The sequence below is a fragment of the Danio rerio genome, chromosome 4 (genome assembly GCF_049306965.1).
Source record: "Danio rerio strain Tuebingen ecotype United States chromosome 4, GRCz12tu, whole genome shotgun sequence".
Lineage (NCBI taxonomy): Eukaryota > Metazoa > Chordata > Actinopteri > Cypriniformes > Danionidae > Danio > Danio rerio.
This window is the reverse complement of record NC_133179.1, coordinates 11,743,412-11,771,366: the sequence shown is the minus strand read 5'-3', so window position 1 is coordinate 11,771,366 and position 27,955 is coordinate 11,743,412. Positions and strand designations below refer to the sequence as shown.

Here is a 27,955-nt window from a genome sequence, read left to right as displayed (position 1 = left end):
AGATAGATAGATAGATAGATAGATAGATAGATAGACAGACAGGGATAGATAGACAGACAGACAGATAGATAGATAGACAGACAGACAGACAGCTAAATATAGATAGATAGATAGACAGACAGACAGACAGACAGACAGACTGATGGACGAACAGACAGATATACTGACAAACATATGGACAGACACACATATTTGCACTGTGTCATAGAAGCCTGTCATAACTTTCCACTATCCATAACTCATTGGTCCAGTCAGCCGAAATGAAGCAGCTCATATAGGAGAGGCGCTGCTCAAAGATTTGAGCCCAGGGTATGTGTGAGGACAGTAATACATCACCAGCTGTCTTCCATTCACTCTGGCCATGTTAAACAGGGGGTGGGGGGTTGTTAAGCTCGTTTATGCTTCACTCAAGTTATGCGTGGTTTCCTGAGGAAATGACAGGAGCAGAGGGGGCACTTCGGCCACAGTGGGCCACTTTATGGGTCTTGGACTGATCAGGTGACAGTGTAATGGCATATACATTGCAAGAGAGAATTGTGGATTAAAACACATGGTGCATGAGAGTACATTGGAAACATCTGTTTATTCAAGTTGCATAAGTCATAATTACTCCACCCTAATTTAATTTGTCAGTAACTTGCTCATAATGGATGACAGAAGAGTTAAAAATGCGCACATCACCAATGCCAGCACATGATTAAAACTATATGACTCAAAGTTTTGTTCTTGCACACAAATCCATATAACAATGCCATTTTGAGGCACCAGGAAATTAGCTTCCTCAGATTTGTTTGCGACAAGGGAAAAGCATTGCAGATCATATTTGTATCTGACGGAGACAGAAAACAGAGACACATTTATATGGTCAAATGCAAAGACAATCTGGATATTTTCCGGATATGAATGTTATGATCCGGATATGAGAAGCTGCAGCATGTCTGCAGGTCGTTGCTAAAGGGAAAGCACGTGAGAATCGAGTGGATTTCCGATTTAAAGTTCTTGTCCTTTTTCTTATCCATTTGTGTTTGTCTCCATCCACTGGTGAACGTTTGTTAGTGCAAGCAGTAAATAAAATGAAAAAACAAGCAAGATCTGTTTATTTGAAAAATCTCTTCTGTCCGCAAAATGACAAAACAGTCTTAAGGCAAAGACTTAATGAAGTGAATCCACTGTTATGAGCGCAATTGATCATACAACATTATGAAAATACATACACATTCAATCTACAAATACATAATAGTGTTAAACTGAATAATGACAGGCTTTACATTAGCAAAATGGTTGGTTAAACGCATACTTGAAATCATAATCTATAGCCTTCTTGCAGCTATGATGAGAGAATGTTTGTTTATGTACGATATTCTGACCTGAATTTTAAAATATGCATAATCTGTCGTTAGCATAAAGCAATTGGATTTCAAATGGTAATCAGTACAACAGAAAACAAGACTGTTATGTTCTTTTTATGAACCATTTTTCCCTCAAATGACATTGAATTTCAATACGGCTGATGTTGCTGTGGCAACTACATTAGGATTTTACATTTGTGTTAAAATGCAGTGCTTCTCATTCTTTTTCTGCGTTCAGCTGAAACAGTTCAGGACACGACCCTTAACAAAAGTTCAACAGTTAAATGAAAGCGCTTATACAATCCAATAATCACAATATACAGCCAGTTCATCAGAGGAAAAGTCATTAAGGCTCAAAAAGGCACCTTTTTTTTAACTGATGTTCAACAAGATATTTTTGACAATTGGCAGATTTTGTAATGATTTAGAGTACTGAAATAGATTAATAAATTATAAATAACTAGAGATCCACAGACTTGAAATAAGACACTTGTTTCTTGCTAAAACATAACAAATACACTACCCGACAAAAGTCTTGTCATTGATCCCAGTTGTAGGAGCAACAAATAATAACTTCATTCCTTGATCATTTGGAAAGGCGGCAGAAGGTCGATTTTTCCGATGAATCATCTCATAAACTGCATCTTAATCCTCACAAATACTAAAGAAGACCTATTGGAACCCGCATGGACCTAATATTCTCATAGAAATCAGTCAAGTTTGGTGAAGGAAACATTATGGTTTGGGGTTACATTGAGATAGATAGATAGATAGATAGATAGATAGATAGATAGATAGATAGATAGATAGATAGATAGATAGATAGATAGATAGACAGACAGACAGACAGACAGACAGACAGACAGACAGACAGACAGACAGACAGACAGACAGACAGACAGACAGACAAATATAGATAGATAGTTAGAGCCTCCACTTCAGCCTCCACATCAAAGTCCTAAAAGTAAAGAAGGTGCTCCAGGATTGGCCAGCCCAGGCACTAGATATAAACATTATTGAGCATGTCTGGTAAGATGAAGGAGGAGGCATTGAAGATGAATCCAAACTATCTTGATGAACTCTGGGAGTCCTGCAAGAATGCTTTCGTTGCCAAACCAGATTTATTAGTAATTTGTTTTAAAAAGTCAGACTTTACTTATTAAATAATTAAAAAATAAGGCACTATCATATTTTATTTTGGTAAAATATGCACAATCTAGAGTCCTTGCCCTTTCGCATAAACCACTTCTGATACCAAATGATCAACCAGAAGTCAAGTTATTATTTGTAGTTCCTAAAACTTGGATAGGTGACAAGACTTTAGTCAGGTAGTGTACACTTCAAATGCTTTCCATTTATTTTTAGGACTTTTTATATCCTGAAAAATGTCCTAAAACAAAAGTGTCATCTTTTTCGATAAGAAAATAAACTGTCGACAATGCTAAACAATATCTTGCCCAGAGCTTCATATATATTTTAAAGAGAATATAATTATGAATGGTCCTAAAAGACATTTTGACATTGGTCCAGTGTATCTGTGAGCCCAATAGCAGGTTCCCACACCTGTTTGAGATCTAGCAGCACATTGCATACATTTATCATAAGCAAATATGTGTTTATAAAAAATACTTTGATATATGATAATATAATTTACTCAAGCAAAAATACATGTCTTTAAACTCTTTTCTGATCGCTTCCTTGAAATGACTTCAACACACAACATCTGTAAAGACAATTAACAATAACAACGCTTGTCTAAAATAGTGGCAAATAAAAAATATCAAATCCCTTGAATTGGTGTAGATGTATTTGGTCATGCAGTTAAAAACGGGCACAGTAGTAAGGCTGTGTGTGTCAGTGTATTGGAGTATCAGAAAACGTTTCCAAGCAATTCAGTACGGGTCCAGTTTAATTCGCCTATGCAGGCAACAGGTGAACACCATTCCACATATCTGAAACACACACACAGACAGAGATCATATAAATACTCATTAAAATGATGACGTTTGGCCTTTTAATTGCATTTGGCTAAATTAGATGGCCAGCAGCCATGTTTTCATGTCTGGTGGACATCTGCTTGGTCAAATAAGCTGGTCAAAACAAACTGAATGAGAAACTGCAGGCAATGAGCAGCAGCACTTTCCATAAAAAGAGCTTCAACAGTGTCAGGAGTTTTTTATTAAACTATTGTTTTGGTGCCCCTATATAATTTGTCTGATGTTTAATTGTTAATGTGAGTAAAACTAATAATTTAAATAATATTAATAATAATATTTTTTTTTTTGTATGGCACCTTAATTCTCTTAATTATCAAAGCACTTTACACTTTAAAAACGTTTTGAAAAACAATACTTTATGAAATAATGTTTTGGTGCCCCTAGGTGGTTTCTCTGATGTTTAATTTTGATTGTGAGTAAAACTAATAATAATAATAATAATAATAATAATAGTTGTTGTTGTTGTTGTTGTTGTTGTTGTTGTTGTTGTTGAATTTATATAGTGCCTTTATATAGTGACTATATAAAGCTCTTTGAGAATTAAGAGAATTATATACTTTAAAAATAAAAGGATAGCAGAAAAACAGTAATGCAGAAGCTTAAAATTAGATAAAAATAAAAATAAAACAAATCAGAAACATTGTAAATATAAAAACGATAAAAAGAAAATACACATACAGTACACCTCAAAAATAGGCAAGTGTAAAAAAGTGAGTCTTCAAGGATACTTTATTTGCTTAAAATATTCTGCATGTCTAATATTATAGGGTTAATAGCAGTTTGTGATAGTAAAAGGTCAATAAATAAGTAAATACACACATGCATACACTGTATAATAATAATAATAATAATAATAATAATAATAATAATAATAATAATAATATGATAAATACTAGCAAATCCATTATTTTTTAGGCTATCAATTTAACTTGTGTAAAATTATCAATTAGATTTGATCAAATTATCAAATTTTCAGTCCACTGATCACAACTGAAAGCAAAACAAGGAAATAAATTGCATCCATCACCAATATCATCATTAATGTTTGTTTCAGAACTTAAAAAAGTGTCTGGAGATGAAATTCAGATACGCTAATTGACATTTTACCAGTTTGGTCAATGTTTGCTGTTAGTTTAAACTATTTATTTAAAATTAGCTAAAACTTTTTGAGGGGACAACTTAACTGTTTTGTCTTCACCTGCTTAAATTTGTAAAAACAAATAAGTTAAAAATAAGCCAATAACTTAATTCCTTCATGTTGCCTCAACACAAATCAATTGTGTGGAACACAGTATTTTTATATGTGGTAGACCAATAAAATCAAGAAAAGTTTAGAGAAACCTGATGCTTTAATCTGAAATGTGTTTTTTGACCTTCAGTGGATGTATACTTATAACAGGAGACATCCTTAATTTCACAAGGAACCATTATTGTAGTTTAATAAGAGCACTTTAGTCTTTCTTTCTTCTGTCATTTGATTCAATACTTGGTAAAAGCACATATGGGCCTACATGGCCTTGTGGCAATTGTTGAAACTCTCTTCACGAAAGGCTTGAAGGAGAAGCGAAGCGGTGTATAGTTACTGTGGAAACCGAGGTGTAAGGCAGCTGGTAGCAGTGTTGTTGTAATTGGGTCAATTAGCATGTGTGGGAGTGTGTGTGTATGTGTGCACGTGTTTGTATGAAGGATACAGCATGTAGGCAGAATCAGACAAGCGCTAACTCTCATAATGAAGAGAGCATAAACATTCATTTTCACATTTCCATATTTCCAAGAGCCGGTTCGCTTTTACGGTGTTGCCATGTAGGCAGAATAATTGACAGGGAAAATGCTGAGATTTACACAGGTGAGTTCTGGTACTTCTCTTGTTGTAAAGACTGAATAAAAACACCCCCGGATATTCTTAAAGCAGTTACAGTCCTATAGGAGGGAAAAAGGAAACAACTCAAAAAAATCTGTAAGAGATAAAAATATATGGCTGCAAGTCTTCGCAATCCTCGACACAGTCTACAAGTTACAAAACATAAACTAAAAATATAGTTTCAACATCTAGCCTTGCTTTATTTTTTCCTCTTTCTATCTGGAAAATAAAACAAATGGGAAGCCAGGTCCTAGGAGGGCTCGTGGTGGGCGATCATTTCGACAAAAATGATGGAGCCTCTTCCTACCCACTAACACAGAAATAAACCATAGCTGGAGGCACAGCATATCATTGCCTTAATAATGGTTTACTTTTGCGGGAGAAACCACAAAGTTAAAAGCGATTAAGCTGTCATTAGCAGTACGGTAAATGAGCTTTTACAGCACATTTAAGTGAGGATTTTTGATTTAAGGCAAGGCAAGGCAAACTTTATTTATAGAGCACAATTTTTCACAACCGCAGTTGATCCAAAATACTTAAAATAAAATATTTATTAACTAAAAAATAAAACTTAAATAATGTAATGTAATAACTGAAATACAGATATGACACAACATGAATGCATCACCCAAAGGCAAGGGAGTAAAAATAAGTCTTTAAATTAGCTTTAAAAGCATCTAATGACTGAGAAAAGCTGATGTAAAGAAGGAGACTGTTCTAGTGCCTTGGGGCTGCAACACTGAAAGCTCAGTCACCTTTTGATTTGCTGCGACACTGAGGGACAGACAAAACAAACTGATCATAGGACCTTAATGACAAACAAGCTGTAGACCATTTCGATGTGGTAGTGTCATAGGGCCATGAACATTTCCTGCTTGTTGTCAAACTATGTCAACTGTAACAAGAGGCAAATCAATCATGACGTTAAAACAGCTGCCATGACATTATTTAGCAACATGTGCACCTTTTTGGATTCTCTGAAGCTATGAAAATTAAAAATGTAAAACAGAAAATACGTTAGGACCATTGTTATTGTTTACATCACTTACAATGGTCCCTACTGTGCCTTATAAGTTCACAGATATAGATATATGTGAAAAGAAGGATCTTAAAATCAACTCTGAGTTTTGTAGAAAGCCAGTGTAATGAGGCAAGCACAGGGGAGATATGATGTCTTTTCTTAGTGCCTGTTATCAATCTGGTGGCTGCATTCTGAACCAACTGTAACCGAGACCGTGTTGACAGAGAATTTAAGTGAAGTTTGATAAAATAATTTCGAGGGGAGCACTTGATATGATTGATCGTGGATGGTCTCTCATCCGCAATCATCGAAATTCAGTTAGATTAATCCATAAATGAATCCTCCCATCCACCCCATCTTCCCCTTTTCCTTCTTTACCAGTGGGGGCTCTCGAGAACTACCTAATCTTGGATCCCCTTGCATTCTAATTGACCAGGCGAGAGCTAGGTTCTCTTACAATGCCAAACATGCAATTAGTATCAAGAAATATCTAAGTGTGAACTCTTGAATAATGTTTTTGGAGATTTTAAATCAACCTCAAAATGGGAATTACATTTGTGTGTTAAATAATTGTGTAACAGCGGCTGCTTTTCAGTAAATGCAAAATGTGCTTGAAAACAAAAAAACTAATAAATAAAAAAACTAAATTAACAATAAATAAACAAATAAATGCTAAGATTATGTAATATTTATTTACTTTTCTTTTAGAACTCAAAAGACTATCCAAAAATATTTTGATAAAAGCACCAGAGGGAGGGTGGCAAGTCGAAGCACTCACTCTGGTCCCCCGGGCTCTGCGATTGGTTGGGGAAATTCCAAATCAAATCATACCAAAACAAACCATTACAACTGGCTTAAGACTGGCTATCAAAATCCGGGACATTGCAACCTGCAGAACCTTGGAAAAAATAAAAAATAAATAAAATAAACTAGTTGATAAATCAAAATGTTGTCATTTACTCAATCTACTCAGGCCCGTAGCCAGGGGAGGTTCGGGTGGTTCAAAAGACCCACCTCCCACTGATAAAAAGTTCAGTATTGGTGCAAACATCAGCTCATTTGTCTTATTTTGACTGCTTTGCCATCATAAAATGAGAAACTATCCCATCAAAGGCAGCTTCTAATAAATTCAAACAATTATTTTCCATAAGTCCAAAATCTAGCTGTGCAAGAAAACATACAATATGACGAAAGTGAAGTCATCTTTCACTATAGTAGCCCAACTTTTATTCTGAATCTTGGACCTTATTCTTAAACGAAAAAAATACCATTAAAAAGGTTTGAAGCACCAAAAGTAACCCGTGTTAAACTAACCCGTGCTATTTTTAATGAACTTTCAAAATGTTAAGCTCTACAAAACTAATATTATTATGTTTTCATTTTTTTCTATTCAGAAGGCCAAATTCTGACTGAGGAAATCATAACAAACTCATTCACATTACTTTCATGGAAAAAAAGTAGCAAAAAAAAAAATCTACAAAACACCTTTCTTTGTGTGTGTTTTTACGTTAAGCTTTATAAAGCTTGATCTTTTCAGGCAATTCTCCTCCATGACAAAGCAACTGAGTGAGAAGCAGTATTACCTCAGTCTGCCAGCACTTCTAATGCAACTCTCGAGGAAAATAAAGCCGGGATTAACTGCACAGGCACGATAGACAACAAACCGAGAGATGGAACATGGATGCAATCAACAACCCAACAGAAAAAGCAAAGGGAAAACAGTTTCTTTTCTGAGCAGACATGTGGACAACTTTGAAACCTCTGCTTTCCAATAGTCTGGGTCCACACAGGGAGGGATACAATAGAAAGCCCGAAATAGATCGGGCACACACTGGGAGACCCACAGCAGGTCACAAATAAAAGGTTACATCAGGTGTACGGTCAACACAGTTTATTCAATCTTAAAAAAAAACATATATGAAGTCAAAATTATTAGCCCTCCTGTGATTTTTACAATATATTTATTTCCCAAAGGATGTTTAATAGAACAAGGAAATTTTCACAGTATGTCTGATAATATTTTTTCTTCTGGAGAAAGTCTTATTTGTTTTATTTAGTTTTTATTATTAGCCCCTTTAAGCAATTTGTATGTGATAGTCTACAGAACAAACCATTATCATACAAAAATTTGCCTTATTATCAGTTATTAAAAATATTATGTTTAGAAATGTGTTGAAAAAAATCTAAGGGGCTAATAAATATAAGGGGCTAATAAATCTGACTTCAACTGTATATGTTTTTTTTATGTAACATCTTAAATTATTCCCCAATATGAAATGAATGTTGTGTCCAAATACAAATGAGTAACACTTTAACATTCTCAAGTGCCATTAGTTGTGAGTTTTGGTTGTTTATGCCATGCAGCGTTCAACGTGTGGTGGTATCATGCCAAACATACGCATAATTCAAACGGAAAACATGAGGGTTGACATGAGGTGACATGAACAAGATGCATGGACATGCACACACTCACAGACATGAGCATAAACTCAAACATCCAACCTTCTCATTGCATATCTCTTCAGGAGTCAAACAATGGCACAAGCCAATCAAACATGAGAAAAGTCTTCTTCCTCTTCTTTATAAAGCAGATAAATAAAGCAGGCAGTCAGCACTGCTCCTATTAGCTACAGGACACACACACACACACATACACACACACACACAAACAAAGAGAAAGACAAACAAACCCAAGAAAAAACATAGACAAAAACTGTAATTTAAGACAAACATCAGAAATCAAGACTTGTTCTTTTGTGAAGTGAAATATTAAGTCCAACAAGGCTTTATTACTTTAACTTAAAGAGATCTCTCACCCACAAATGAAAATTCTGTCATCATTTAACCCTTGACTTGTCTTGTTGATCAGAGGTTGTTTTTTCATACTGACATGAAGACATTGTATTTGTTTTTCCCACCATGGATGTCAGTGCATATTAATTTCCAGTGTTCTTCAAAATATCTTTGTGTTCAACAGAACAATAAAAATGGCTAAACTGGTTTGTAACAAGTTAAAGGTGAGAAAATGATGACATATGTTTAATTTCTCGGTAAACTATTTCTTTAAAAGCACAATTGAGAGTATCTAACTGTAAATTAGCATTGTGCTAATGTGCTAAAAACACTAAATTGCTTTAATATGAGATACATTTTGTAATTGTAGAAGTAAATAATATAAATCGCATATTCATTCATAAAAGAATAATCAAAACTGACTAATCGACTTGTGTAGGCTACTTTTTGCTCATAACGTGTGTTATTAGCTTGAGCCGTTTAGCAAGCTAAAGCTTTAGCTTCTTTAACACCAGTAACATAAGATACACTCCAAAAATTAAATAAAGAAGACTTAACAGTCTGTTATGTTATGAATGTGAAATGTAATGTTCTAGCCCCGCGCTCTGTTTACTGCCATGACGGTAATAATGAAAGATCATTGAGGAGGATCAATTTAATTAGCGCTCCCTCTAGAGAGGCGCTTCAAGCTACTTGGAGGCTTTTTACAGTAAAATCATTACATTAAATTCAACACAGGACTTATTTTTAGCCACACAATCTCTCCAGAGTTTCATGTTTCCTGGATGAAATGATCACATGACCTGAAAACGCTGCTTAAACGCTGCTCCTCATGAAAACCTGACACACTTATGGATACAGTTTTAAGCATACAATGAAAAAACATACAATTAAATTCAATACACAGGAGGTGTTATAAACTTCTGCTGTTCATGCAGTGCACAGTGCGTACTACAAAAGATACACAGAAGCAGGGGTGCCCAAACTTTTTCTTATGAGGGGCCAAAAACCAAACTTTATTGAGGGTGGTGGGCGAAGGTAAATATGCCAAACTTTATTAAAGTTGCCATAGGTGATTTCCTAATTTATTTATTATTTTAAAAAATCTAGAAAACATTGCTTTATATTTTTTATTCTATTATTTATTATATCTTATATAATTATATATTATATTATTTATACTATTATCTATTTATTCTATTATTTTATAATGAACATATTACAGTGATAAACAATCCAGCTTATAACAGAATGGAGTTCACTATTCAAGCTGCACCTTTTTCTTACCTTGATTTGCTGGAAATTAAAATATCTGTAAATAAAGGCATTCACCCCAACCTTCCCATCATTCTCACTCTCTTTTCATGTGGGATAATGGGCTAAATCATATATATATTTATTTTTATTTTTTTCTCAGTAAATGAACTTCCACAGGTTTGTATGTAAATTTAAATGCTTACTGTGGACATAATATGTATTGCAGCATTTGGCATAATTTTTGCGCCAGTTATGCAATCAGATGTGACAAAATCACTTTAGCTGTATATATATATATATATATATATATATATATATATATATATATATATATATATATATATATATGTGTATGCATATATATAACTGTGACTTTTCAACATAGGTGTGAGATAAAATGTAAAATACAAAGGTACACAAAGATTTACAAAGATGAAAAGCCTTATTGCAAGTTTAACAAACTCAAAATTGCAATTGTGACACAATTTATCACACAATTTTGATCTCTTCCTTACGATTTATAGAAAAAAATAGGTTTCTGACAGAAATCTAAATAGCAAGATATGTAAAGTTTGATATGAAAAGGTATTAACAAACTGTAATTGTGAATTTCTATCTTGCAATTTGGAAAAAAACAAAACAAAAAATAAATTGCAGAGAAAATATGCCTGAACATTTTTATATAAATTCAGCACTGGAACAAAAAAAAGCCTTCTTGCAATGTTACATTTCACAACTGCAAGATTTTTAGTCATAAACATAAACAATTTTGAGAGAAGTCCAAATAGTGAGATTATTTTCACAGAAAATAGTCTGAGAACTGAAAGATACAGAAACCCAATATATAATAATATTATGACATGCAATTGCCCAATTCATAGATGAAAACTCACAACTCTGAGAAGAAATGTAAAATGTAAATGAAATAAAAATTGGGAGAACAAAAAAAAAAAACTTTTATAAGCAATGACTTTTTTTTATTCCTTGATGAAACAAAATTTCATACCAAACATTAAAACCACAAACCACAAATCCAACAAGATAAAGAGAGGGATAAACTTCATAAAAGTATAATCTATGGTCATTATACATCACTCCCAGCTCCGAGAATCAATACGAGGTCTGAGCTGGAGTCAGATTTCAGTGGTGTTTATATACAGAGTTTATTCACAGGAAACAGATCGATGGCCCTCTGCACCCCTGCAGTGAATGCAGCGCACTCTTACTGCCAGATCTGCACTTAAAGCTGAGAGCTCTTTATCTCACTTTCTTTCATTTTCTCGAACCTGCATGCGGTCCCCACCTATTTTTACCCAGCAGGCAGTGCTCGGTGTGACTACCGTGCACATTACCGGTCGAGGGCAAAAGCAAGAGTCCATTAAACGATTGCCTGCAGGTCATTGCATCAGCTATTTTAGTAAAGGCTTTCATGTTATTGAACCACATTTAAGGAACTCAATGATCCATTGTTTCTACAGTTCCTCTGAGGAACGCTTCATAGTAATTGGACATAAACATCAATATATATGTTGTAAAGTATGCAGGTATCCATGTGATGGATTGAGTATAAATCATAAATAACACAATTCATATGATGGCGTTTAATTGTTTGTTCATTTTAAAAGGAATGTGTTTTTATTAAGTAAAGATGCATTGCATTAATCAACAATAATAATATAAAAAACATTTATAATACTAAAAAACTTTTTACAAAGAATTAGGAAAGAATTAAAAATGTAATCAGGATTTGGCAAAAATATTAAGCAGTGTTTTCTGCACTGATTATAATCGTAAACATTTCTGAGCACCAAATAAGCCTATTAAAAGGATTTCTGAAATATCATACGACACTGTTGATAACAGGAGTAGTGATGCAAAAAAATTCAGCTTTGCACCAAATAAATAAAAAATAGCACTATTGTTTCACAATACATATAAATTATTGTTGGTATTATTATTATTATTATTGAATTATACTGTATTTTTTTATCAAATACATTTATCCTTGATGAGTGTGAAAAAATTACACATGGTAATGGTTCAAATGTGGAGAAGCCGCATGAATTAATAAAGTCGATCCACATTTAAAAGACAAGTACAATTATTTAACAAATTGACGTTATGAAAAACAACTACCTGATGACAGTATAGTAAACGATGAACAAGTACACTGAGGGATCTACCATTTTTCTGAAGCGTTTTTCTTTAGCTTGTGTCTTCCAAATTTCAATCTGCAGAGGCCATGCAGCACTGTGTTCTTTTAAAACAAAAAACTACTAGCCCCATACTTGTATGTATACTTGTATGAAAAGCTGTGTATGTATATGCATAAAATATACAATAATAATTAGCATGCTGTAATATTGTCCTTTTAGAAGCTTAATAACTGTGGTAGAAGGAAATCTGTGGTATTATTATTATTATTATTATTATTAATATTCATTCATTTTCTTATCAGCTTAATCCCTTTATTAATCTAGGGTCGCCACTGCGGAATGAACCACCAACTTATCCAGTATACTGTACGTTTTACGCAGTGGATGCCCTTCCGACTGCAACCCATCACTCTTATTCACACACATACACTACAGACAATTTAGCCTACCCAATTCACCTATACCACGTCTTTAGACTTGAAACCGGAGCACCCAGACGAAACCCACGTAAACGGGGAGAACATGCACACTCCACACAGAAATGCCAACTGATCCAGCTGAGGCTTGAACCAGTGACTTTCTTGCTGTAAGACGATCGTGCTACTCACTGCGCCCCCGTGACGCCATTATTACTACAGGAAATTATTATATCATATACAGGAAACAATAAATCCTATGATTCTAAAACATCATGTTATAATCATTAGTCCTTTTTCTGTGAACTATTCCTTTAATTTCATAATCTACATAAGGGGGAGGGACTTACCTGTAGACAGGCCACACCTATTCCCACAGCACCAATGATAAGCAAGTGATCAGCCAGAAACTGCTCCAGTTTAGTAATGCAGCCTCCCTATGAGAAACCACAGCATTAATAAGCCTGCCTTTTCAGTGTCAACACACACAGACGTAGACATATAAACGGATTTATTTAGCAGCCTGATAAAGCATGATAGGGAGACCTATTTTTCTTGTGTGATTTACCAGACGTATCAGGTATAGAATATAGCTAATGGCTCCTGAGAGGCCTGTAAAACCTGTATTGCGGTGTATTATATATCAAACCGGAGGTCTGTTCCCAAAGAATAAGTGCAGCATTACCTCACACCTCACAAGCTCATATATGTTACAACCAAGCACACCTGCTGAGCTCACAGCTGTGCTTTCTTAAGTCAAACTCACTCCCGAGGGCCGTATCAAGCACTTCATGAGGATATGGTATTCACAGGCGTACTGTCGTTCCCACAGACAACGGGGAAACATCTAAACATGTGGCGGCTTTGTCTTATATCTACAAACCACAGCAGCACATTGACAATAGTGCATTTGTGGTTTGTAAACCACAAGTGTGCATAAGCACCATCCATTCAAGTCATTTCAATTCAAGTGCGATTGTATAGTTCACAATAATTATCATTCCAAAGCAGCTTACCAAAAGGTGCATGACATCGCATTCAAAATCAGAAGCACAAAAAAGTTGTGTATATAAATATAGCGATGAATAATAAATAATAAACATGGCTGCTGCTTAAGCTGCATAAGAGCAATTAAGAGCAGTGTCTCTTTAACCAAGCACACCTGATTCAGATCATTAGCTGATTAGCAGAGACTGAAAGACCTGTAATGGATGTAACAGACAAAGGAGACATCCAAAACATGCAGTTGGAACATGGTTGAGAAAAACACTGGCATAGAGGTAGATTTTTGTTTTTTGTCAGCTTCTTTAGTGGTGACTTTAGTGGTGCCCCACTGACCTCTACTTTGTAGATGTTGGAGGGGTGGTCTCTCCTTCCACACTGAGGAGTGATGGTCTTACAGCAGCTGTCTGGGACCACTCTTGAATCCGCCGCCTGGGACATGATGTAGACACTGTGCATCCAGTCTAACGAGTTGTTGCTGCCGCAGCACTTGAACTACAAGGTAGAATTGATGGACTTGTGGTTATTTTGCTGTAAGGATTATTGAGCAAAGATATGCTGTTTTTTTAATGTATCAGTGCCTGTTATTAGAATGCAGAAGTTATGTTATGTCAGTAGATTGTGTAGAGGAGTTTTAAAATTAAAGTGCTGATAATGATAAAAATAACATTACGATATGTTATGTATTGCTTGGGGCAGTGAATTGTGTAGCTCATTTAATAAAACAATACTAATATAATATATGTATATTTCTAAATAAATTTTTTAAAAACAAAACAAAATAAAATAAAATAATTATTATGATTATTATTATTATTATTATTATTATTATTATTATAAATTATTAATATTATTATTTAATTAATTAATTTAATTTGGGAGATTTTACATAAGGTTTCCACACTATAGCTTATGTCTGTCATTAACTTCTTTTTGGTAATTAAATTAAATTAAATTAAATTAAATTAAATTAAATTAAATTAAATTAAATTAAATTAAATAAATTAAATTAAATTAAATTAAATTAAATTAAATTAAATTAAATTAAATTAAATTAAATTAAAAATAAACAAATAAAAATTAAATAATTAAATAAAAAAAATTAAATAATAAAATAAATAAAAATAAATAAAGCTAATTAAAATTCATAAAATTAAATTTAAAAATTAAATAAAAAATATTAAATAAAAATAAAACAATAAAATAACTAACTAACTAACTAAATAAATAAATACTAAAATAATAAAACTAAGAAAAATAAATAATTTATAAATAAAAATAAATAAATAAATACCAATATAATTATTTTGTTTGGACTTGTGTAGCCTATTTGGTTAAAAAAATGCCTTTTAAAATAAATTCCTAAATATTTTACATAATCCTTGAGGTAATTGATATACATAAAATAAAACTTTTAAACAGATATTTTACATAATGCTTGGGGCAGTGGATAGCATAGCTCATTAGTTTAAAAAAAGTATTGTTATAAAATCTAAAATAAAATCAAATAAAATCAAATAAAATAAAATAAAATACAATTAAATTGAATTAAATTGAATAAATTAAATTAAATTAAATTAAATTAAATTAAACAGCTTTACACTGACACTTTACACTTTAAACTAATGGCGCTCTCAGCAAAAACTACAGATACACAATTCAACATTAAAACATACTTATAAAAGAACTGCCCTTCAAAAACCAAGAAGTGAAAAAGCTTAGAAACATGACTTAGAGTTCCTCACATCCTGCTGTAGTCGGTCCACAGACTGAGTGATGCTTTCTTTCCCAGGTTGAGCATAGTTCTCCATCATTGTCTTGCTCAAGTGCTGCTTCAGCTCTTCACTCAGCTGTGAGAGATCGAGATGAGAGAAAAATAAAAACAACGATAGAGCGAGCGGTAGGCAGTGTCATCTGTCAAACACCTCATCTGTGCCTGATACCGTCCTACAACTATATCCATCATAAAAGCAATCTGGTGTTATTCTTAAGAGCTTTGTTTTGTGTGTCAGTGTTGTGGAAAGAGTTCACTTACCGCCTGATAATACACATAGGCCAGAACTCCAGCCACCAGCTCGATGAGGAAGATCAGAAGCAGACAGGAGAAGTACTAGAGGAACACAGGAACCAATGATCAATGAAAATTCAATTAATGCAATACATTCTAATCAGGCAACAGGAGGAAGTCTAGTTATTATTGCTGTACAATGTGTATGCTATACAGGTCATAAAATGCTCATTCGATCCTTCCTCTGGCTTAGTTCCTGCTTTATCAGGGGTCGCCACAGTGGAATGAACCACCAAGTACTCTGGCGGATGCCATAAAATGCTCATGTATATCCTAATTATCTATGAGAAATACAAAACTGTATGTAAAACATAATCACGATTCCCATCATACTCAATATGAAGGTCAAGAGGACGTTAAAAATTAAACAAAAAAATATAAAATATAAATATAAATATAATCTTAAACAGAAATAATCTGTTATATTAAAAATTATAATCTTAAACAGAAATATAATGATAATTATTAAACAAGATAGTATTTCAAATGTTCCTGGATTAATGTCAATTTTATTTAAATATCACTATTAAACACAATCAAAGGTTGACCAATGTGCTGCACAATACAAATCACAAAAATGATGATCAAAAATGATCAAAAATTATAGCTCAAACAAACAATTCTCACTGATAATGGCAAATCAAAAAGGTTAGATTTAAAAACAGGCAGAGATGATATAGCCCTAATACAAAGGGGCAGAGCATTCCACAATATAGGACCAGCTACTACGAAAGCACAGTCACCTCTGCATTTTAGCCTCGACTTAGGGATGCATAATAATCTCTGGTTTGATGACCAAAGAGACCGACCAGGCTGATGTTCAGTCAACAGCTCTGACAGATAAGAAGGTGCCAGGCAAATTAGTGATAAAAAAAAAAAATCAAGAGAAGCATTTTAAAAGTGACACAATAGTGCACAGGAAACCAGTGCAAAGAGCGTAAGACTGGAGTGATGTGGTCATGTTTTGTGGTACCGGTTAAAAGTCTTGCAGCAGCATTTTGAACTAACTGTAAATGACAGAGTTGTCTGACTTATCCCAAAGTGAGTTACAATAGTCCAACCTAGAGGTAATAAAAGCATGCATTATTTTTTCACATTTTGTTATAGAATAGGTTTTGGTATTATTTATATCATCTATTTACTGACTGAAAGAATAACGCAACCTCATGACATCACATTTTTAAATAATTTTTAATTAATAATAAAAGTAAGAGATAAAAACAATTTGATGAAAAAAAAATACAAAAAACATTTTTATTTAGTCATTTAGCATAATATGTTGTGTTAAAGTGCTAGAGTAAGGAGGAGGAACTATTTTTATCTATTTTTTAGAGAGAAGAGGTTTTCAATAGGTGGTTTGTCATTGTCGCTTTATAAATGCACAATGTTTTAAGAGTTATGGGGTTATTGTAAGAAATTGTCTGGTGCAAATATGCATAACTGGTGCAAGTGTTGGCTAAAGGGTCAGAGAGATGAAAGATTGTGTTTTTAACAGGTGGTTTGTCAAGCCCACTCACCTGTGTGAGGCACGCTTTATAAATGCACAATGTTTTTAGATCTTTGGGGTGATTGTGAAAAAGCATATGGTGCAAATATGCAAAACTGGTGCAAGTTTTGGCTAAAGTCCCAGAGAGATGAAAGATTGTGTTTTCGACAGGTGGTTTGTTAAGCTCACTCACCTATTTGAGTCACATTCAGAATTGCATAATTTTATGGCTAAAAACAGCTAAACAATATAACTAAAAAATAAAAATAAAAAAACATCAAAGCATTTGCAAAAATGCTTTCAAACATAAAAAATCAAACAAACTGTAAATCAATTAAATACATCATAAATAAAAATGTATAAATCTTTTAATCCATTCATTGTAAACACTAACTACTCAGTTAGATGTTAAAATGTTTAGTTGTTATAATTAGTTATGCATAATAAATCATTCCCCTTCTAAGAAACAATATGAAAATGAAAGATTGTTTAAAACAAGGCACATTCAGACATTCAAATACTTCCAAACGCAACCACATTTACACTGTCATGGGGATAAAGTAAATAAAGTCGCTTTCTCAGAAATCTCTTCCTCGGAGCTGGCAGAGGTGGAGATGCCTGACAGACCAAAATAAAAGGCACTGTGACATTTTTCTCAGAGGAAAATAAAACAATAAATGACTAAACTGAATAAGCTGTCACAGTTTATTGAGTGGGGAAGGAGAGTGGGTGATAACAACCCCAAATCTGCCTTTGAAAATCCGTTCAGGGAAACATTTCTTATGGTTTAATTGAAAACAAACCAGCCAGCAAACAGAGCAATATTTTTAAGATTAAAACTGCACAGGGTTTTTTTACTATGTACACACGTTTATGTTTTAATTGCAAATTGAATGGCGAAGTTGAACTGAAAATTCAGTTTTCATCACTAATCGGTAACAGTAAACATAAAAACATGCACAACATATTATGTTAGGCTGAATTGAGGACTTAAAAAGCAACACAAAGCTGGAAGCAAACTATCAGTCCAGATTGATATAAGAGAAAGACGACTAAACAGTGCAGATGTGCACACACACATCCATATCTCTTCTAGTGATTAGAAAAAAGGTGAGTACGTAATTTAGATAAACATAAACATGTGAACTAGCAAATAAAATGCACCCATTACCTATCAAATAAATAAAGCTGCTGTTATAAGAGAAAAAATGCACATATTCATAGTTATTTCAATATCAAAATAGTGATATACTGAAATAGTTTTAGAATTGAAATGAATTGTTTTAATACTTAATTATATACATTTTTTTAAAATACCCCGTGTTCGCGTGGGTTTTCATCCGGGTGCTTCCGTTTCCCCCACAAGTCCAAAAACATGCAGTACAGGTAAATTGGGTAAGCTATATTGTCAGTGTATGTGTGTGAATGAGTGTGTAAGGATGTTTCTCAGTGATGGGTTGATGCTGGAAGGGCATCCGCTGCGTAAAACATGTGCTGGATAAGTTGGCGGTTCATTCCACTGTGGCAACCCCAGATTAATAAAGAGACTAAGCCGAAAAGAAATTGAATGAATAAATGAACATTTTAAAATATAATTTGGATTCAAACTATTTTTTTTTATTATTATCATTACTCCTGGCTTCATGTGTCTTTAGTGGCACATTATCCTTCAGACTTCGATAAAGAAACTTTGCTTATTGTCAATGTTGAAAACAAGCATACGGATTAATGTTTTTGTAAAACAAAAAAAAAGGTCTTTATTGGCATCATTGTTTCAATGAAGGTCTTTTCAATTACACAAAAGAAAACAGAGAAAGATTTTTAGTTAAGTTTTACTTTTCTTAAATTATTTTAGGGGTTTTCACCTTTATTATGATATAGGACAGTAGAGATTTCAGACAGGAAAGCATCGGGAGCAGAGAGAGAGGAAGGATTGACAAATGACCTTGAGTCAGGAATTGAACTTGGGTCGACGCAAGACAGTATCGGCGCACAATTCCATAGGCTATTGGCACAAAATTTTTTTCGTTTTTTTAGATAAAAATTTGAAGAACTGTTCACTAATAAGTTTAACCAAAAATAGTCCTTCTATTCACCCTATTCTTAGCCGACGAGCGGGCACAGCCATTTGAATCTTTTTGGCTCGAGACTTTCGGTCTCATTCACTTCCATTCATTTTTAGACATTAAAAACTGCTCGTTTCCCTGTTTGATGTTGCAAACTGATATTTTCTTATTACAATATTCTACTTGGTCTGTATAGTAATGCAAACATTTGTTTGTAGAGCAAGTAGTTTGACCGTTTTCTGCGGTTTATTATTCCTATTCATTTCTCCCATAGGTAACTAAATCAGAAGTTCAAAAACAATCGCGAAAACAGACGCACTTCCGCATTTTAGAATAAGGTCAATAGGATCACTGTGGAACAATTCCTTTTGGAAGCTTTTTTTGTGGTAGTGAAACAGCAACACAGTTTTTTTAGGATCAATAAAAAGTCTGAAAAAAAAACGGAACTTTTAAAATGTTGGTCACTTAAGATACCATTAGTGCTGTTAATAAACTATTAACTGGCTTTGGCTCTAAATTTCTAACTTGCTGCTTATTAACAGTTATTATGGTAGTATTTAGGTTTAGTTTTTAGGTAGGATTAAGGATATGTACTTTATAAGTAATATAGCCAATATGTTAATAACAGGCAGGCAATAAGCAGTTAATAATTATAACTGATACTTAAACTAAAGTGTCACAATAATTTTTTGTGCCAATGTAAAATGGCTTTCCTGTCACTTTTGATTAGTTTATTGCAATACAATTACTTATTTAATTCATCTTAACTAATCAACAACCCCAAACTTCTGACAGTTTCCATCACAACAAACAAACTCATCCAAAGTATAAGCAGGAATTGTAGCAGGCTGAATTACAGACTCAGGAAAACCAAGAAAGATTGATGTGTGACAAAGACAAATGAATCAACGCAAACAGAGACATACTGTACAAACACATCCACTTCTCTTTTCTAGAGTTCCAATGAAAAGACAGGAAGTTTGACGTCATTTATATAAACACTAACAGGAGCGCTGAAGCAAATGAAAAGACTCTATTCAAGGTTACTCAAACAGAACGGTGCACTACACAGCTGTAACCCTCACGTGAGGCCATTAACGCATATATATGTGTTTTCCCATAATGCACTGCTTTCAAATCAGCCCAAAAAGGCAGTCTCCTCATTACTAATTCCTACCGAGGTTGGCGCTCCGCCGTAGATTCATACATCTGAGCGAGAGCGGGCTATAAATAGCACTGCAGCAGTGGCAGTCACAACCTTGCTTGTCTCCCGAACAAACACAACATACTATCATCCCCCAAAAAAATGTTGAGAAGGCAGATGCCTGTCAGCTCATTTGTCATTTCGTTTTACTCTGTCTATGGCCATTCAGTGCCGCCTACCCCGACTTAAGAGGCGACAATAACTAAAGTGGTCAGGTTCTAAAGCAATTACATGTAATGAGTGAAGCACAATAGGCGACTCGCAAATTATGTCCTGTCATTCATTGGTCGTTTTATTTTCTCTTACCGTGGACAGACAGCTCCTCTGTTCACGTATGACAGCGCAGCAGCCTAAGAAGCCGGTGACCATCACCAGTCCTCCTGCCAGGATTAGGATGTAGGCGGACACGGCGAACGTGCTGGAGGCCAGAAGACTCAGATACTCTCCTTTATCCACCAGAGTCCAGATCCCGACACCCATCACCACTCCACCGCCCATCTGAAGGAGAAAAATACATCACCTAATGCTTCTTTTAATATATAGTATGTATATATCCACACACTGTAAAAAGCAATTAGTTAATTTTACTTTTAAAAAAGGGAGTAACCTGTTGATTTTAAAGTGATTAGTTGATTTTACTTAAGGAAAAGTGAGTAACCTGTTGCTGTTTTTAAGCGATTAGTTGACTTTACTTTAAGAAAAGTGAATAACCTGTTGTTTTTAAAAGGATTTAGTTGACTTTACTTTAAGAAAAGTGAGTAACCTGTTTTTTCAAAGGGATTAGTTGACTTTATTTTAAGAAATGTGAATAACCTTTTACTTTTAAAACGATTAGTTGACTTTACTTTAAAAAAAAGTGCGTAACCTGTTTTTTTTAAAGGGATAAGTTGACTTTATTTTAAGAAATGAGAATAACCTTTTACTTTAAAAGCGATTTACTTTAAAAACTAACGAGTAATCTGTTGCTTTTAAAACGATTAATTGATTTTACTTTAAAAACAAGCGAGTAACCTGTTGTTTTTTAAAAGATTAGTTGACTTTACTTCAAGAAAAGTGAGTAACCTGATGCTTTTCAAGAGTTCACATTTAGCTGATGATCTATCAAAAGCTTGTTTGGCATGCTGTCCCCGGGAGAGAGCCCCGAGCTCAAGTGATCCTCGACCCCGGGGCTTCCTCACCGTTGGCAGAGCGAGAGGGGAGCCTGAGCTCGGTGGATCACAGAACTCCCCGGCTGCGGTAGCTAAGGGAACACGTGAGAAAAGGGGTTAGACAAGTGCTTGACTGTTATGCATGTTGTATATCTTTGGATGGCGGGAGGAAACCGAAGAACCCGGGGAAAACCCACACAGACACAGGGAGAATATACAAACTCCTCACAGAAACGCCTACCAGCCAGGACCAGGGCTGGCAGTGTTCTTGCTGTGGTGCTCTCAGTGCTAACCACTGGGCCGCCGTGCCGCCAGATCAATGGTAAAGAAGGAGAATAGGGGATGAAGGGGGGTTTCTTCCAAACAAAGATAAAACAGACTGAAAACTGTGGTTATTTTTAGAAGCTTAGGGCTCATATGATTGGAAGATAATGATTAGCTAATACGAGACTGGCCGTGATAAATCATAAGCACGTGATCCTCTCAAAATTAGTTTATTAATAAGCCTCACTTAAAATGATTAGATGACTTCACTTAAAAAAAAAAAAAGAAGAAGTAATTAACCTGTTGTTTTAAAAAGTATTTAGTGGAAAACACTCTTTAAAAAATTGAATAAACTACAGTAGTTGCTTTTAAAGATTTTATTTTGCTTTGCATTGACAAAACTTTGTGAAGGTGCAAAATTACATGACAGTTAAAAATCTAGCTGTTTTTGCAATGTAAAAACTAGAACTGAAGCAGGCAAATGTATATGAGCTTAATTGGAAGTCTTCATACGTATTAAATACAAAACATAATTACAAGAAAACACTGGGATTAGACAGTGAAAATAAATCAGCTAATTACAGATTTCAAACTCTCCTGTCTCAAGCACTAAACAGCTATTTCACAGCTTGACAGGTTTGTGATTATTTAACCAACTCAAATAATCATTCATTTAGCCTGAGTTTTCAGAAACAGGTTAATTATCCACCTGTGTGGTTCTATGGAAACCAAACACTCTATTAATCTACATATACACACTCATTTGACTGTTTTCAGTTCATGTCAGAGGCTGAGGAAACTCCCGGCTCATTCCTTCAAAGTCTCAAATGACAAACTCAAACAAAAAATCTAAATCCCATTGTCTCTCTCAAGCCCTCAGCATACCACACACACAGGCGAGCACGCACACTTTACAAAAGTCATGCACTGAATGAATAACTAGAGGACACACTGAATATATTTCAGAGGTTATGTTTCCAGCTAATAGTTCACCCAAAAAATGAAAAATGACTCACTGCTTGCTAACCCATGCAGTTTCAAACCTGCAAAACTTTTTTCTATACAACACAAAATCAAATCATGTAAAGAAATAAGGACTTGGTGAGATACCAAATTAAAATGTGTACAAACATACCACTTTTATAGTGCTTTTTAAAATATTTTAAACACTGTAATTGCATCTAAAACTTGCCAGTATTCAGAATTTCTCTTTATTTCTTTAATGAAAGCAATACAATCATAGTTAATGATGGCAGAATTTATTTTAGGTGGACTATCCCTTTAAATCAGTGGATAACTGTGCATTCTTGTTGAAGGTGTGGATTCTGAATCATTTCCTTGACTTTTCTTTGCATAGTCCAGGATATAGGAAAACCAATCTGTCTCATACATACAGTAAAGAGGTAACTGTAATATATGAGATCAGTTTAATCTCTGTCCTTTATGAACATACTGTAGTTGTTGATGCACAGGTGGATGAAATGCAGAAGTGAGAGAAGCGAAAAAGCTTTAATTATCAGCATTAAGTTATGAGCGGTTTTCTCATATTTACTTCTCCTTTTTCTACCTGAAATACTATAAAATAGATGCCGAGAGAATGTGGTGGATTATGCATTAATTTATGTATAACAACATGAGAAACGACATACTCAAATCAACATGCACATCCCAGCAAACAGTTTTGTGTTTAATAGACGTCTAATAGACATCTAATCGAAGACTGCTAAAACAAGGCTAAACTAGTCGTCAAATAGACAGAGTACACAGACTGTACATGTGTAGTCATTCATTTCTGTTTATTTGATGACTAGTCTAGTTTGGGCTTATTCTTAGACGCCTATTGGATTTTCACTGACAGCCCAAATTTAGCCTTGTTTTAGCCAAGAAAACTATGTTTAGACGTCTAGACATCTATTAGACATCTTTTAGAAACAAAAAAGACTTGCTGGGATCTAGTTTACTCATCAAATCAATTTTACTGCTTGTTCAAACTACTTATTTAAAATTAGTTGAAACAACACAATTCTTAATGTTTATTTTTGGGACAATTTAATTGTTTTAGGTACAATCCACTTAAATCTGTTAAAACAATTACTTTAACTTAATGGATTTGTGTTTTTTTAGCTGATGTTAAGCTGCTTTGACACAACCTACATTGTAATAGCGCTATAGAAATAAAATTGAATTGAGTTGAATTGTTATGACTGCATGAAGGAAATGGGTGGAACCCAGAATTTGTTGTTTTGAGAAACAAAATAGGGTTAATTTTTATCTGATTTTAATGATTTGTGTTAAACAAATGTGTGACGGCTGTTGGATGTAACAAAGGTTATTTAAATGGATAAAAATAATAAATTAAAATATAAAACTAAAAAAATTATCAAATGAAAAAATTACTGCTCAAAGGAAAGTTCATCCAAATCTGAAAATTCTGTCACTTTGGCTCATCCTCCACTTGTTCCCAGGCAGAATGTTGGTGAAAATCCGCTACTGTCTTCCATAGTATATTTTGTTCCTTTTATGGTTGTCATTGGTTGTTTTCCTCAACATTCTTCAGAATACCTTGTTTTGCATTCAACAAGAAAGATATTCATTAAAGTTTAGAGTAAATGGTGAGTCAATTTTCATTTATGAGGGAACTATCCAACCCAGGCTCATTCTGAAAACATACCTCTATATACATTTCTGAAGACAGCCAAATATGTCCAAGGAGGTACGTTTTTTTGCAGTTTTTGTTTTCGCAAATCCACCAAAGGCCGCTGTGTATGCTTTTTGAGATCTCAAATTTCAACGTATATGGCGAGCTACTGGTCAAACTGGTTAAGAGAGAAAAGCGGTCAGTTGGTAAGCGTGAACAGGAATGGCGTCATACCGAGCCATGGCGTATGTTTTAAAAATGAAATGCAGCCATACGTACTTCTGGCTACATAATTCATGATCTCCAGAAATGTATATAGAGCTACATTTTCAGAATGAGCCTGTATTGTAACTATTCCTTTAACTTATTTTTATTTGACAATAGAATTCATAATTACTTCAGAACAATCGTTTCACCTAATTTGTCTTCAATATATCATCAGGAGATGTTCATTTTGATTCATTTCATTGCTTTTATCTGCTTTTGTGACTCTTAAAGTGGCAGTACCCAACATTTTATAACAAGTACTGTAAGTTCAGCTAATAATCTATCTAATTCTGCAGAAGAAATGATTCAACTACATCCTTAATGATCTAAGAACTTTTTTCCTTCCTTTTTGATAAGAGCTATACCAGCAAAGTGGAGTTCAGACTCACCCAGAAGAGAAAGTTGAAAACAAAGAGCAGGTATTTGAGACACACCGTGATCCAGTCACCCTGCTCATCTTTATACATGCTGCCCATCTCTCCTGTTGCTGAGAAGAGAGAAGTGTAAAAGAAAAGAAGTTTGAAAGTTGTTCAATCTTTAAGCATTTATGAGGCAAAATGATTTTTTAAAAAAAAGGACAAAGAGGAGGAGGTGGGCAGGATCGTAAACAGGCTTTTTGGAAAGATGGCAGTCAAACGCTGTTCTTTTGCATGACATGTTAATTAACAGCTGTGGCCCATGGGTTTCAACCACAGACAGACGACACGCTCGTTTCGGGGCCTAGTGTGGAGGCGTCGCGTGTCAAAACAGCAGCCACGCACGGCCGATAAAATGAGGGTGTTTGGTTTGAAATGGTTTAAAACACAACAAAACTACAGAGTGTCCAACCCACATAGTCGGCTCTAAAAATTTTGAGGACAATGAATGGCAGCACCAGATTAGAAAGGTGACTGACATGTTCTGTTCCAAAACACAAAATTAGACTGCAGACTTTGGGTTATATATAAAAAAAAATCCTGGCTATTATTGATTTTATGGCCTAGATTTTGGCGAGAGTCAATTTCTATTGGATGCTGAGGCATAAAGAAGTTGTTCAGAATGACTGCGGGGACATATTGATTTGCTGATCACGTGTTGTAAATGTATGGAGAAAGCCCTCGTGTCAGTGGTAATCACATAGAGTGCTTTTTTCCTGAAAGGTTATCTAGCTATATTGACCGGTAAATACTGAGTATTTATGATACCGATGGACTCCAGATGCAGACTTAAGTGTATGAGTTTGAAATGATTATGTTGTACAAAATAATGTTTATTCATTACATTTGCATTTATTATATACCTCAACATGATGGCCTGCATGATACAGACTAACTGTCCTCTTGTACGCTCTGTTGACAGACCAATGGCTTTGGCTGAGATTTGGGACACATGCATTCTTTGGGTTGTTATGGGTTACCACAAGTATTTATAAGGGGTTTCAAGAATTTTAAACAACCCTAGTCTTCTTATTTACTCCGTATACTCATTTAGAGTTTAGAAAATGCGGAACTAACCAACACTTTTTATTTTTAACATATTTTTTCAGTTAACACAGAGTTATGTTAGAAAGATTTCAGGGATTCAAATGCAAAAACATTCATTAATTTTCCTTCGGCTTAGTCCCTATTTTATCAGGGGTCGTTACAGTGGAATGAACCGCCTCAAATGCAAAAAAAAGAGTGATTTAATTCTCTGTTGTGAATTCCTGTCTATGCTCAAATCACAGTTTTCTGTAGGCCAAATTGGTGAAATTTCCAAGGCTTTTATTCACCTTGTTCAAGTGAATTCAGTGTTGAAATGACTGCATTATCTACGAAATTCCCCCATGCAATGGTAAATATGGTTGTGTCTTTAAAAACTGCAGCGCAACCATGCAGCTTTTTACATTTACTACTAACCAAATAATACAAATAGAGGGCTACATTTTTTTCTATGTTAAATGTAGTGTCATGCAATGATTCAACATCATTTTAGAAAGTAGGCCTATAATGTTTAAAACAGCTATTTAAATAAGACTTTTTATTGTGAAAGTAGGCTACTATACACTGACTGTTAAACACAACTTTTTGTTTAGTTTAGATTTTTGTTTAGTAATTTTGCTGTTGCTTGTTTTTTTTTTTTTTTTTGTATTTGTTTTCTTTCCCTATTTTTGTGAGAGTCTCTTTTATAACACAAGACAAAGTTGTTTGTTAAATATGTGGCAATAATACTCCCAAAGGACGATTTAAACAGTTACACCCGACGCTAAAGGCTTCACATTTTATACCATTCAACATGTTGTCTGCAGCAACCAACAGATCCAAATACAAGTTAGCTTTTTTTCTTTAAAGCATCAGCCACCATCATCAGGTACTGCAGAAAGGTTAAAGTAAAGTCTTTTGTCTATGTAGGATCCGTTTCACTTTCGCTGTTTCTCGTCTCGGTGTTCAGATGTTTGTTGTGGTTTCCTCTTTAAAAGACTGACAGGAAATCGATTCAACAGCCACAGATGCTTTTCGTTTATGAGTACGCGACTAAATGGTGCGAAATTGCTCCTCTGAGCTTTTAAATGATTAAAATGCACATGATATCCCACGTACTCCCTGCACTACATGCAATGAACGCAGCGGTGGTTGTCCCGAAAAAGGAGGACATGTTGATTCACTGCAGCCGATTCTCCATCTCTTTCCTCCCCTGGACTTTGGCCTTTTACACTTTCCGCAAAAAACCGCATCAATGTCGAGGATTTGCGTTGATCCTACGCCACTTTTCGCGCTCGTCGTGTACTTAAACAAAGCAAAACTGTGTTGAGATGCGATGCGCACTTCATTTCTTCTATAACCACCTGCTCATATGTTGCGTTTGGGACAAGCATCAAAGTCATTATTCGTGGCGTAAAGAAAAAACATAACGTGTTTAAACTTACCTAATTAGCGGATGAAAGTGTTTTTACACTCAGCAAGGTTGTTTCGGTGGCGTGTGTCCTGTCCAGTCGGCGGATAGC

General features: G+C 34.4%; 1 protein-coding gene across 4 annotated transcripts; it reads right to left on the bottom strand.

Moving 5' to 3' along the window:
* Nucleotides 1-1,080: 1,080 nt before the first annotated feature.
* Nucleotides 1,081-27,955, bottom strand: tspan11 (tetraspanin 11). Of its 4 annotated transcripts, none has more exons than XM_005164653.6 (9): nucleotides 27,878-27,955; nucleotides 25,383-25,480; nucleotides 20,983-21,174; nucleotides 15,888-15,962; nucleotides 15,598-15,702; nucleotides 14,189-14,347; nucleotides 13,201-13,287; nucleotides 8,731-8,855; nucleotides 1,081-3,301 (listed from the first exon to the last, which is right to left on the bottom strand). In XM_005164653.6, the coding sequence occupies exons 2-8, from the start codon at nucleotides 25,467-25,469 to the stop codon at nucleotides 8,778-8,780; spliced, it is 783 nt and encodes a 260-aa protein (XP_005164710.1). In that variant the 5' UTR covers nucleotides 25,470-25,480; nucleotides 27,878-27,955; the 3' UTR covers nucleotides 1,081-3,301; nucleotides 8,731-8,777. The 4 variants fall into 4 exon arrangements, with proteins under 4 accessions (XP_005164710.1, XP_005164709.1, XP_068075775.1 ...); XM_005164652.6 differs by having other exon boundaries at nucleotides 25,383-25,474; XM_068219674.2 differs by lacking the exon at nucleotides 8,731-8,855.

Excerpts from the sequence above, each read along its gene's own strand:
- tspan11 (XM_005164653.6), bottom strand. The coding sequence starts at position 25,469 with ATGGGCAGCATGTATAAAGATGAGCAGGGTGACTGGATCACGGTGTGT. Across the intron at positions 21,175-25,382 it reads TTTTCAACTTTCTCTTCTGG|ATGGGCGGTGGAGTGGTGAT; the intron begins GTGAGTCTGAAC and ends TTTCTCCTTCAG. Across the intron at positions 15,703-15,887 it reads CCTATGTGTATTATCAGGCG|CTGAGTGAAGAGCTGAAGCA; the intron begins GTAAGTGAACTC and ends GATCTCTCACAG.